The 11,881-nt window shown below is 43.5% G+C and overlaps 1 protein-coding gene across 1 annotated transcript; it reads left to right on the top strand.

Annotated features, from left to right (window-relative positions):
• Nucleotides 1–6,108: 6,108 nt before the first annotated feature.
• Nucleotides 6,109–10,818, top strand: LOC308368676 (metallophosphoesterase MPPED2-like). The gene is made up of 7 exons (XM_080842910.1): nt 6,109–6,192; nt 7,252–7,447; nt 8,082–8,263; nt 8,811–9,027; nt 9,326–9,441; nt 9,716–9,829; nt 9,983–10,818. The coding sequence occupies exons 2-7, from the start codon at nt 7,284–7,286 to the stop codon at nt 10,099–10,101; spliced, it is 912 nt and encodes a 303-aa protein (XP_080699036.1). The 5' UTR covers nt 6,109–6,192; nt 7,252–7,283; the 3' UTR covers nt 10,102–10,818.
• The last annotated feature ends 1,063 nt before the right edge of the window (nt 10,819–11,881 follow it).

The raw sequence follows: 11,881 nt of genomic DNA, 5'->3' as shown, positions 1-11,881 counted from the left end.
AGCAAAGATGAGACGTCGTTGTGTGGTGAGAACTGATAGAAAAGCGATAACAACAACAATCGCCGCCATTTTCTTTATTTTTTGTAACCTACAATAAATAAAGCAGGCTTCCAGTCAATGGAAAAATGGCTTCTCCCCACCGGCGATTGTTGTTGTTTACGATTTTCTATCAGTTCTCACCACACAACGACGTCTCATCTTTGCTCCTTGAATGTCGATATGTAATGGTATGGAGTTATTGAAACTTACTACTTGTAAAAAAGACTAGAAATTGAATGTTTATTTTTCATTGAATGTTTACATAAAGTTGCACTGGGTGCCTTTAATACTCTGTACCCATGTTTATGAGACCTTTTTTATTCATCATGGTATCTAGCTGACTTTATATGCAAATAAAGTTGCAAAATTCTTACTTTACTTTACTCCTCAGTTTCCCACTAATGAACAGAAGCCCATTCTCCAGTTAATAGGCAGTTAATGACTACTCTGTCTCTGTATTTGCATGTGTAATGGTTTGCCTTACTCACATTGCACCAGCACTGGCCTTCGCTCTCCACCTGATTGATCAAGTCTATTAATTATCCTGCTACTGTCAACACCCCGAGTGAACAGACACTGTTGACAAGCATAGCTGTGGTCCTGCGTTGCCCCTGACAGCTGCTATTGATTGTGGATATTTGTCATGGCGGCCTTGGCCCGGTCCCTGATGGATGTCAGGGATGTCTCGGTGGAGGGCTCCCCTACCCCTGACCCCCTCTGTCTGGGGTGACAGCAGAGCTGCGACTGCCACGGCTCAATCACCACCTCTGTCAGGGAGGCCGGAGGCATCAGGCTGTGCTGCCTCGCCATTAGCAGCTCAATCTTCACATCTGCACAGTGTCCAAATTAGCAAACGTGATGACTGTGATAATGACACAGAGTTGCTATGTTCAACCCTGTAAGGGGCTGCCAGTGTAATTGCTTCCATGAACAGTATCTTGATGTTTCATACACAGTAGCAACCAGTACCCAAAAGACACATGCATCAAGCTAATCAGAAGCTGATCAAATCCTCTTCCCTCTGCCCTCTTAGTCATTGTCTCTACCTGAGCAGCATAAGTCTTACTGAGAGGGTCTGCTGCTGTTATCCACATTGCTCTCTCGGAACTGTGACTCACAGGAGATGGGCTGCTTCCTTATTGCATTGAGCTACTGATGCTCTCTGTCAGGCAAGTGCCATGTGGGCAGTATCCACCCAAGAGCCATCTGCCTACAGGGGTAATCACGTCCCACCCCTGGATACTGTTATACCTCCGTAGCACCACTCTCATGCCCCTTCTCCCCTTTATTTCCTATGTGTTATGTCATCTGAAGCACGGCCACCTCCTTCCCTACTTTTACTTCCCACATTGGCACATGTACTCTACTTATACCTTTATATGGAATGTTAAGTTTAATTTCATCTCTCATACTTGTGCATACTTGTACTTAAAGTGCATTTTAAGATTCTTAAGGTTCCTCTTTTGGGAAGGAGGAGAAGGTGAACAACTGACACGTTAGTGTTCTAGGTTTCGAACTGAACGGCTTTGTCCAAAAAAGGGACATCTTGTTGTCTACCCCTGACTATGTCATAAAAGTGCTTCTGTGTAGGTGCAAGTGCAAGAAATGGGGCTAGGCCCATCTGGTTCCCCTTCTGTTTAGAATTAACTGTTTCCAGTCTTTGAAAGCAGCATAAAAAATGTATCATTAGTCATACGCAGTCTCTTAAGACTTGATTATTTTAGATGTGATTTCAGTAGACATTGATGTTCCTGCGGTAGTTTTTAATGGAGAAACAGTTGGTTATAACAGTTATTTTCAATGTCTCCCAGACATGCATTGTGACTCTGTACTCCCCGTCCCTACCTGTAAACACTATACTTGTGACCCCCCTCCTCTGTCTGAATATTATAGCCTTGGGTCCTCTGCCTTTATGGTACACTGCGGTACAATCATCACAGAAGACTCCAGGCTACTTATTTCCACTAGGGCTTTTTTCTTCTTCTTTTTCTCTCCCTCTCTCTCGCTCAGTCTGTTTTGTATTCCCCATGTCTGTTGTTTGACTGCCACACTCATTTGTCCCTGACACTCAGTTCTCAGGGCCCCGAGCTGTTGTCTGTCATCACAGAGTGTGGCAGTCACACACACACACACACACTCACACACATACACGCAGGGGAAAGCTCTATGGGAGAATGCTGTTTTTGTCTGGCATACAACACAAGGACAGCTTTAATGGTTTTCCTTGTATACCTCTGCGATTTGGAGAGGGTTGTCCTCTATTATAATGCAACGACATTTCAGCTAAATCTGCGGAAAATAAGCATATCTCTGCTACGGCTGCGGTTTTAATATGTAAGGTAGCAGGCAAAGTAGATTGGTGATCATGATAAATGTTACAGTCACAGATCACAGACCAGTGTCTGCAGACCTAATATAGCATGACCTTTGAGAGAAATGCGAAACAATATTTAGCCCCCAGCCACAGCCCATGAAACAACTCAGACATTTTTAAGCTTGTGAAATCAATGAGAATGGCTGTCAGGGTGCCGTTAAAACCACTCTGGTATATCCTCACCTCAACCTCAGGATGAACCAGAATATGGCTGGACTATCATCAGTAATCAAATGAAACGTTTTTTTTTTTTTTTTTGCGAGCAAGGGACAGCCTGGGTGAGTAATGGCCCATCGCTTATTTACTGAGAGGAAGTGAGTCAGCAAGCGGCTGCCAGGCTGAGCAGTGAAACATGCAGGCCGACTGCAGGCCTCATTTAGCACTGGACTCTGAACTCATCATCATTACACGTCTGAGAGAGAGAGGTAGACTAAGACAGAGAGAGAGTGAGAGGAGGAAGAGAGGTCGTCTGGAGTCCATTGAGTGTCAGGGTCTCCTGGCTGCCGACGTTTTCTGCATCGAGTCTGACACTGAGCAGATTCCCGTCCTCTCCTCTACGCTCCCTGCTCACAACCCGCTCTTTCCTCGCTGCCTGTCGATTCATCTCTTTCTCCGTTTCAAGCGCTCGCGAGGGTGTGTCCCTTCCCATGTGAAAGCAAGTTGGAGATGGCTTCTGCTAAAAGTTGTAGGGAGAATCTGATAGAGCATGCATGAGCGATACCATTTACACGTGGCGTTTGACCCCCTCCGTGGCGTGGGCAGGACCATTAAGACAGCCTGTGAGTGTGTCCCGGATGGATGCGCCCGCTGGTTTATCCACTTCCTGAGCCCAGGTGCAAGGGCATGTGAGATAAGAGGCCATAAAAGCTCAGCTTTATGTCGCTCCATAAACCTGACTGCACCAATCCACTCCTCGCTCACTCGTCCAGACGTCTCGAAGGTAGAAAAGTCCTGCCAAGGGTACAAAGAAATGAGAATGTGAAATGAGATAGTAGCTCATCCTCACTTCTGCCCAGGCAACTTGCTGCATTTTATGGCATCTCCTCCTTATGTAGTGGTTCAGTAAGTACAGTCATCTTGAGTTTAAAGTGCAATGTAGAGGCTGCTTGGCTTTCCTTAGATGGGTTGTGAACTAATTTCCTGACCATTTCCAGCAACAAAAAAAACAACCATTGTCATGCTGGTTCCAGCCGGGCCAGAAGTCCCAAGAGGAAACATGTTTATGTTGTTAAAGTACTCTAGCTGACCAGCCAGTGAACTCTTCTCCGATGAGTGGATTTGCAGAGAGACAAACAGTCTGTTCGCAGGGGCACCACAAGTGGACCACTGGAGTGTCTGATGTGGAAGTGATTCACTCAACAAGAGCTCCTCGGGCATGACATGTCACAGTGCTCTCCATACTTACAGCCAGGTGAGTTTAAGGACAAGGTCAGGGCAGAGGCTGCAGCTGTCACTTTACTGCACCTCCTCAAAGGTGGAGAACTGCAGTGGAACCATATGAATAATTTATCATTCGTGTTTGTAAGAAGGATGAATGGAAACTTTGTGGAGGAAGAACAGCAGATGCTTTCACAGGCCTATCAGAGGGTACGGCGGAGCGGCCCACGTGTTCTTCACACACAGTGGTGTAGTCCAGGGTATACGCAGGTATACGGAGTATACCCACTTATTTTTCAGTCAGCATTGCGTATACCCACTTCTCCAGGGACCACTACACCACTGTTCACACACCTCTTCAGTGAAAGAATTCATCCAGGAGACCTGAAACCGGTAAAACTGTGACACTTGTGCCCCCTTCTGGCCATATTTCAACACTGACAAATATAAGGCATCTATGTTCTGTAGCTCTTATCTTTTAATTCTTTCTTGAAACAATATCACAGTCATTTTCATGCAGGCTTATAACTCATTTATTTAAAATATAACAAAGGACACCAGCTGATCTTCTGCCAATAGGATTTACTCATCTGAGGACTCATGGAATCAAGGGTACCCTTCAGGCGGTCAACCAAAGACAAGATGATCTGGGGTGTGCAGCTCCCATTCCAGGTTGAGGGCTGCAGATGTGAAGACCACGGACTCCTGCCATAGGCTCAGGAGTCCCCCCCAACAATCATAAAATAAATAATTTTGAATAACATAGTAATATTAAATAGAAGCCAGACAACACAAGCGGTGCTAATTATAAGCGTGTTTTTTAAGTGTTAAAAAAATCATGATACCCCCTAGAAAATTACACTTCATGAGGTAACCTTAATATTTCATTTATTGAGATGAGAATAAACAGTTTGGAAGGACAGGAATAATAGTCACTGTCAAAAAAGGAAGTTTCTTTTGTGGTTGATGTAGCAATCTGTGTTTGTAAGAAAAGGGAAGTTTCTTTTGTGGTTGATGCAGCAATCTGTCTTTACCCCAGTACTTCACTGGGGTAAAGACAGATTACTGCATCAACCACAAAATCTGCGCAATCTTTATTCCAGTGAAGTGCAGTAACGAGGCACGTGGAACATACCCCGGATTCAGCGGTGCTGTTCAAGACAGTTTTACAAAATGAAACATCCTGTATGAATAAATGCATGCTGATAACTTAAGATAAAGTAAACTCGAGAAAAAAAAGACTTCTGGATTCACATGAAATTCATCATCTTTATTCTGCAAAGACAAGTGTTAGCTAGCTGTCTAGACCTGCAAGGTAGTAAACGCAGTACGAAGAAAGCATACAGAGAGAGAGGGCGATAGGGCCAGACAGTAACTTTTTCATGCTTGAAAAAAGACCCAGAGGGAGGTTGCAGTGCCCATTCCACTGGTGTTCTGATCTCAGTCTTAGCCAATCACTGGATTAGTTAATACACCAGCAGTCATTGCCAACAATGACATCTACATGTGGGAAATCCAAGTCCCTAGCGACCAGTGCGTTCCAGTATGTTGTCATTAAGGAAACATTTTGTTTTAACTAGGCTGCTCTGGTTTACATCCGGTTTAGTGACTATCCTATCCCAGGTTTACAAGTCCTGCATGGTGGTGGAGGGTTAACGACAGAAGCCTTCAATAAGGGAAAATATCTAGAGGCAAAGAAAGAGGCCTGGAAGGAAGTTCAAAACAACTTACATTTCAGAGAGAGAAAAAAAAACATAACAATGTGGTTGATGTTTTTTTTTTTTTTAAATAATATCCCTGTGATACAGTTACGGTATAGGCTTTGCAGTGTGTTTTAGTGTATTGTGTGTATTGTATGAAGCAACGTTTGATTTTGACCTGGACGTTGTGTTTGTAGCCTACGGATTGATGTGTGTAGAAAACTGTAATGACACTTAAATTAGCAGTAGGCTAAGGAGCCTAAAACTACCGAGCTCCCTAAATACATTCAATAAACTTGCAAATTACAGCACAATTGGCACTGGTAAATATCATGCTAACTATTCCTCTTAGCCTTTTTTCCATTTTTGGATGGTCCTGGGCAGTTCGTGGACAGGTCTGTTTCCTTGAAATGATCAAATTCACCAAATTGATCTGAAGATGAAACCAAAAGTAGTTGTCAACATAAACATACTTTAAAAGTGGTAAACTCATGCATACCCTTGTTTTCATTGTATTTTGTTTCACTTTCACTTAAAACGACTCCTCCGGCTGCACCTCCTCCCAAGACCCAAACTAAAGATAAGTCTGACGCTCCCTCAAAGTTATTGGAAGGGTCACATGTCATGATGTGTTGTTGATAGACCATGGCCAGACAAAAGAGAGGGATTGAAAGTTTTTCTTTGTTGGAATGACCTGTCAAGGTATCAAAATATGTTATTATAAATATTTCGTATTGCATAAGTGGGTATCCAACCGTTTCAGAGGGGGGGAAATGGTTGTAAGGTTGCACTTAGCGGTTGAAATCGTATACTGATAAGTTTTAAATGGTTTGTGAAGTAGCACTAGGCTATCTAGAAGGAAGACTACAGAGACTAGTTTTTCACGTCTGTCGGCAGTTGCGTAGTGTCTGCAATAAACATATTTATCTCGGGGTTCAGTTGTGGTTTTTCAAAGGAACTGGCTACGGTAACGGAACCGGAACTAAAATAAGTCCACTATTGCTACGGAAGCTTGAATATTTTCGGTCTGTAATGGTTTTCCTATGTCAATAGTAGCTACACTGTTGCCACGGAGGAATTTTCCGTAAATGTCTTTCCTTGTGGTTTATTCCCCTTCTGTACCATTAGGGAACATGGTGTTTGTCAGTGAAGAGAGTTAAAATAACTAAACAGTTGTCCCTCCTGTGATGAAACCTAAATCGACGCGAGTTCAGGGCACTGCTCGGAGTAGGCACCTCGAAATAGTGGAGTCCTACAGTGTCTTTCAATTAGTTGAAGTGTTTGACCTTGTCTCGGCAAAAACTCGGAAAAAGTAATGGGTGACAAGATTACGCAACTACGCTACTGTTATTTGGGCGATAGGGTACAGCCTGGTAAAATTGAGCAGTGATCATGCAAATGGGAATAGTGTTATGTGGTTAACCGCTGAATGCACGCAAGATGAGTTTAAGTTCAGATGTGCTGTCAGACGAGTCAGTGAAAGCTGGCTGTGTGTGTGTGTGTGTGTGTGTGTGTGTGTGTGTGTGTGTGTGTGTGTGTGTGTGTGTGTGTGTGTGTGAATTGAACACCTGTTTAGAGTCTTTTTACTCATTTGTATTATGAAACAAGTGAACAATCTAGCCTACATCAGTTAAGCCATTTAATGCCTTGATGATGACTTGATACTTAAGAGATAACTGGATGCTTTGAAATTTAGTTAAGAGTTAAGACAGTCCTCTTTGTAGTTATCTTGTTTGACATTGATGTCTCCATTGTGGACAGGTGTGGTTTTGCAGACGGAGTAGCCCTACTGGATGATATTCTGCTGGAAGCTGGACCAGCTCAACCAAGCTATGGGTCAAAGGATCACCTCGCCAAGCAATACGATCTTGGTGCATGAGTACAGCACCAGCCCAACACAAGCTTTCACCCACTACAACAACAAACAAAGCCGTTTCCTGCCGCCACATGTCAATGTGTACGTTTGAAATGGTGTATCTATCTCCCCCCCTCTCTTTCTCTGTGTGTCTTTCACACAGACTGCCAGTGCAAAGCCTACCTGAACATCTTTGCAAAGCCAGCTTTGTGTTTGTCTGACAGCATATGATATCCCTGTATAGTATGTGACCCTCAGAACTGGTAAACGCTTTACATCTCTGGCCTAATGCTGTATGGCTTCAGCAAGCAACAAGTGCAACTCTATGTTCTGTCGCACTTACGGAGGTCAGAGGGAACTGCAGTTGATTAGCCTCTCAACAGTGTCCCTGACCTGTGGGATCACCAGTCAATTGTGAGGTATTGGCCACCTGCTCTGTTAGTATGTAAGGTACATAGATCTACACTAGCAGCCTGCTACAATTGAAATATAAGCAGGTTATCTATGGAGGATGAGGTAGAATCACTGTGTAATTCAGCTTGGCCAAAGGAAACTTTAAATGAAAAGGTGTCCATGGTAAGCCAGCAGGTGTAAAAATCGATATTGTTCAGACATCATTAATCTATAGCTCTTGTACCACATGGGTCTAAAACTGAGGAAGCTGGAAAGTCCTGTGGAAATAGAAAATCAGTCATGATGTTAAGTTGTTGGTCTTTGTTTGTTTGGTCTACACTAGGGTGGAGCCCATCCCCTACGATGCCCCCAAACCTGCAGGTCACACTCGTTTTGTCTGTGTCTCGGACACACACTCAAGGACAGATGGCATCCAGATGCCGTACGGTGACGTCCTGCTCCACACGGGCGACTTCACAGAGCTGGGCCTACCATCTGAGGTTAAGAAGTTTAATGACTGGCTAGGTAAGGACTTCCATCTTCTCTGCTTCATGCTCACCTGATAACCATCAATCTGCAGAGGACTGAATGTTTTTGTATGATTTAATGTTGTCTGTAATGTTTTGATGTAATACTGGTCCATTGGTATTGCTCCACTGGAATGTATAGTGTGTTTGACCAAGTGTTTCTTAAATGAAGGACTCAACAGATCTGTGTCATAACTGTACTTTTCCATTCCCCATGGCTCCTACAAAAGAAGTGTAGCCTACTCTAGTCCTCTTTGTAATATATAATCCTATGTCCTTATTCTGCTCACAGGGAGGGCTGTCTAGAGTTTCTGAACCACTGCACAAAACCAGGGTTCTAATTATAATCTATTTCATAATCAGGTTATATGACTCAGTCTTGCCACTGCAGCTGTAGTATTCGCTATGGATTAAGAGGGCTTTTCTGGCCACAGACATGGCTTTTAACTCCGGGTATATTTACGCAAGGGGCACTGGCTTGTTCAAAAATAACATTCAAAATCATTTTGAAATATTCTACCTTTTCGGTCTCAAATGGCCTGCAGGCAGTCTACCATATGAGACCAAGATCATCATCGCTGGGAACCACGAGCTGACCTTTGATAAGGACTTGATGACTGAGATGGTCAAGCAGAATCACTCACGCTTTCCCAAGTTGAGGCTTGAGGACTGTGAAAATGTGCAGTCTCTGCTCACAGACTGTATTTACCTCCAAGACTCAGAAGTCACAGTCAAAGGTTTCCGGATATACGGTACTCCTTGGTGAGTAGATCAAAGCTGTTGGTTCCAATACCATAAGGTAAAGGGACACCTGCAATCACCCCACTGCTTTAGCTGAACTAGCTGAGGCATAGCAGGTTAATTACACATGTGTAATGCTTTTGAACAGGATGGTTTTGTAGTTAAGTAACTGGTTCTCCAGCAACTCCACTCATTTCCCCACGCTCATCAGTAAGCCTAGTAGTAGAAGTAGTAGTAGTAGAAGTAGTAGCAGTAGCAGTAGAAATTACACTATAACCTTTATCTACCACCCACCTTTTTTCCAATTGTGTTTCCATAGGACTCCCTGGTTTTGCCAATGGGGCTTCAACTTGTCACGCGGCCAGGCTCTGCTGGACAAGTGGAACCAGATCCCTGTAGGCATCGACATCCTCCTGACTCATGGGCCCCCCCTTGGTAAGTTATTCATTAGGTAGTCATAAAGCGTCATAATGCTTGACATTATATACAATTGTAAGGAAAGCTTTGACAGTACAAACTATATACAGTACTGTATGTCTCCAACTATATCACTAGAAGGCACCAGTTAGTGTTCTAGTGAGTGTTTATTAGTGGCCGCTGTTCTCAATGATTTAGTCTTTTGTATAGTTAGCTTGTTAATTTTGGCCTAGACCAAAACTGCTGTTTTAATTATGAATCACTTATCTCCATGCCATATTTATGTCCTTAGGTTTTGGGGACTGTATCTGGATGAATCTGCAGAGAGTGGGTTGTGTGGAACTCCTCAACACGGTGCAGAGGAGAGTTCGTCCAAAGGTGCACGCATTCGGCCACATCCACGAGGGTGAGCAGCTCATCTTGTGACGCTAATACTGATTGTGGGAGTTACTGACCTAGGGAACATGCCCTTCATATTTCATACTTATGTTTCTCTCTCTCTCTCCCTCTTTCGCTATGAATGTATATCTCTATTCATCTCCTTCCCTTTTCACACCAGGATATGGTATCCTGTCAGACGGTTACACAACATTCATCAACTCCTCCACATGTACAATCAAGTACAAGCCAACCAACCCCCCAGTTGTCTTTGACCTGCCCCACCCACAGTGCTCCTGAGATGCCACCACCCTGTCTTTGGTCTACATGAACATAAACTCAATAATAACGTCATGTCAATGGAGAGTGAAGCAATGGAGAAGTAACCTCTGGACCCAGAAGTCGTTCAATATTGATAAACATTTGCATAACTCCATATGTCCAGTTGGATGGTAAACTGAAGATTGGAAATTTGACGAGCTGGAAAAAGACGAAGGACAGAGAAGTGTTCTCTGGGCCAGACATGCACATGGTAGTGTGGACACCAGTAGACACACACCTCTGGAGGCCATGCTAGAGCAGTCTCAAGTAAGGCTGGCCTTTGGGTAAAGTTAGCCTGAGAGTTGTGTGTTAGTTCATATGAGGTAGTTGTTCTACTGTATTTCATGCTTGACGTATAGTTGCACACTGTATCTTATGTGTGGGTAGAGAGTTAGGGCCTCGTATAAGCTTTTGTCTCACTCACCCATGGGCACGCTCTCAATTTGCACACGACCCACTCTTGTGGGCACCTAACCCTTACACCGACAACACTCACACCTCACACACACACAAACACACACAAACACACACACACACAAACACACTTTCCTTCTCTTTGCTTCCCCCCCTCTGCCCCCGACTCCATATCTCACTCCAGTCTTATATTAATTTCCTTACCTCAGACTTACCATTTGTGCCTTAATAGCTATTGCTTATCAGTCCCTGGACTTGATCACTACTGGTTTGATAATTGGTTATAAAAAATAAAGATTGTTATAAAAAATAAAAACATTTACTTGGAAAAAACGGTTGTCACTGCTGCAATATTCCCCGAAGCCATCCTCTGCTCATCCACATACTTTCTCATTGGTTTTAGTTTAGTTTATTTATTGTGGTAAAATAAATTGGTGTTGTAATGCCTGCCTTGTGTGGTTAAAAACTCCATTATATCCTCACCTCAACCTAAAAGGGAATCAAAAAACGGTTTGATGAGCATTTGTATTTAGATGAAAAGATATGTGAGGGACGGGAAAATAATGGCCGATCGTTGCCCTACTGAGAGGAAGAGAGTCACCAAGGGACTCACTAGATAGAGACTAGAGAGTAGACACTGAACAGACACCCACCCTCTCCTCTGTATCCTTCTCACAACTTTTTATAGATGTATGACTCCCTGAAATTCAAACCTTAGCGGTTCATGGAGTTCTGGGTCAAAGCAACATTTTCAATTAGCAAGGTTTTGACAAAGAGTTTGTCTATTGCAACAAAAAAAAATCTGTTTACCTATCTTAATTTGTCTGGGAAGTCCCGCCCCTCTACTTCCGGCCAATTTGATTTTGCCTCCAGTATCGGTCTGGCAAATTTTATATGCCAGGTTTATGGGGAACTGCAAGGATCCTTGGAAGCAATCACAAACTGGCTATTGGCTACCTGGCTATGACCTGGCGCGCCATTGGTGGATTTAAACTAACCACAACTACGTAACAAAAGCGACGGCAAACAGAGTTTGAAAACATTCCACATGGAGGCCTCCGAAGCACAGCAAAACTTCGATACTCTCGCGGCTGTCTTGGATGATTTCAAAGGCAAGTTTTCTTTGAAAACAGAACAGAAACTTGCCCTGGAACAATTTATACAGAAAAAAAGATGTGTTTGCTTTATTACCGATCGGCTTTTGGCTTTATTACCGACCGGCTTTTCGTTGGTCTGATTGGTTAAGAAGTGTCAAATTACGTGACTGAAGTGGACCGCCATTGCGTAGTTCGCCAGACTAACTGAGCAAATGAAATGCAGTGAAGGGGCGGGGAATTCCCAGACA

The sequence above is a fragment of the Sprattus sprattus genome, assembly GCF_963457725.1.
Source record: "Sprattus sprattus genome assembly, chromosome: 7".
Taxonomy (NCBI): domain Eukaryota; kingdom Metazoa; phylum Chordata; class Actinopteri; order Clupeiformes; family Clupeidae; genus Sprattus; species Sprattus sprattus.
Note: the sequence above shows the minus strand (reverse complement) of the source record. Positions and strands in the feature narration are given on the sequence as shown.

Excerpts from the sequence above, each read along its gene's own strand:
- LOC308368676 (XM_080842910.1), top strand. The coding sequence starts at position 7,284 with ATGATATTCTGCTGGAAGCTGGACCAGCTCAACCAAGCTATGGGTCAA. Across the intron at positions 9,028-9,325 it reads CGGATATACGGTACTCCTTG|GACTCCCTGGTTTTGCCAAT; the intron begins GTGAGTAGATCA and ends GTGTTTCCATAG. Across the intron at positions 9,442-9,715 it reads GACTCATGGGCCCCCCCTTG|GTTTTGGGGACTGTATCTGG; the intron begins GTAAGTTATTCA and ends TTATGTCCTTAG.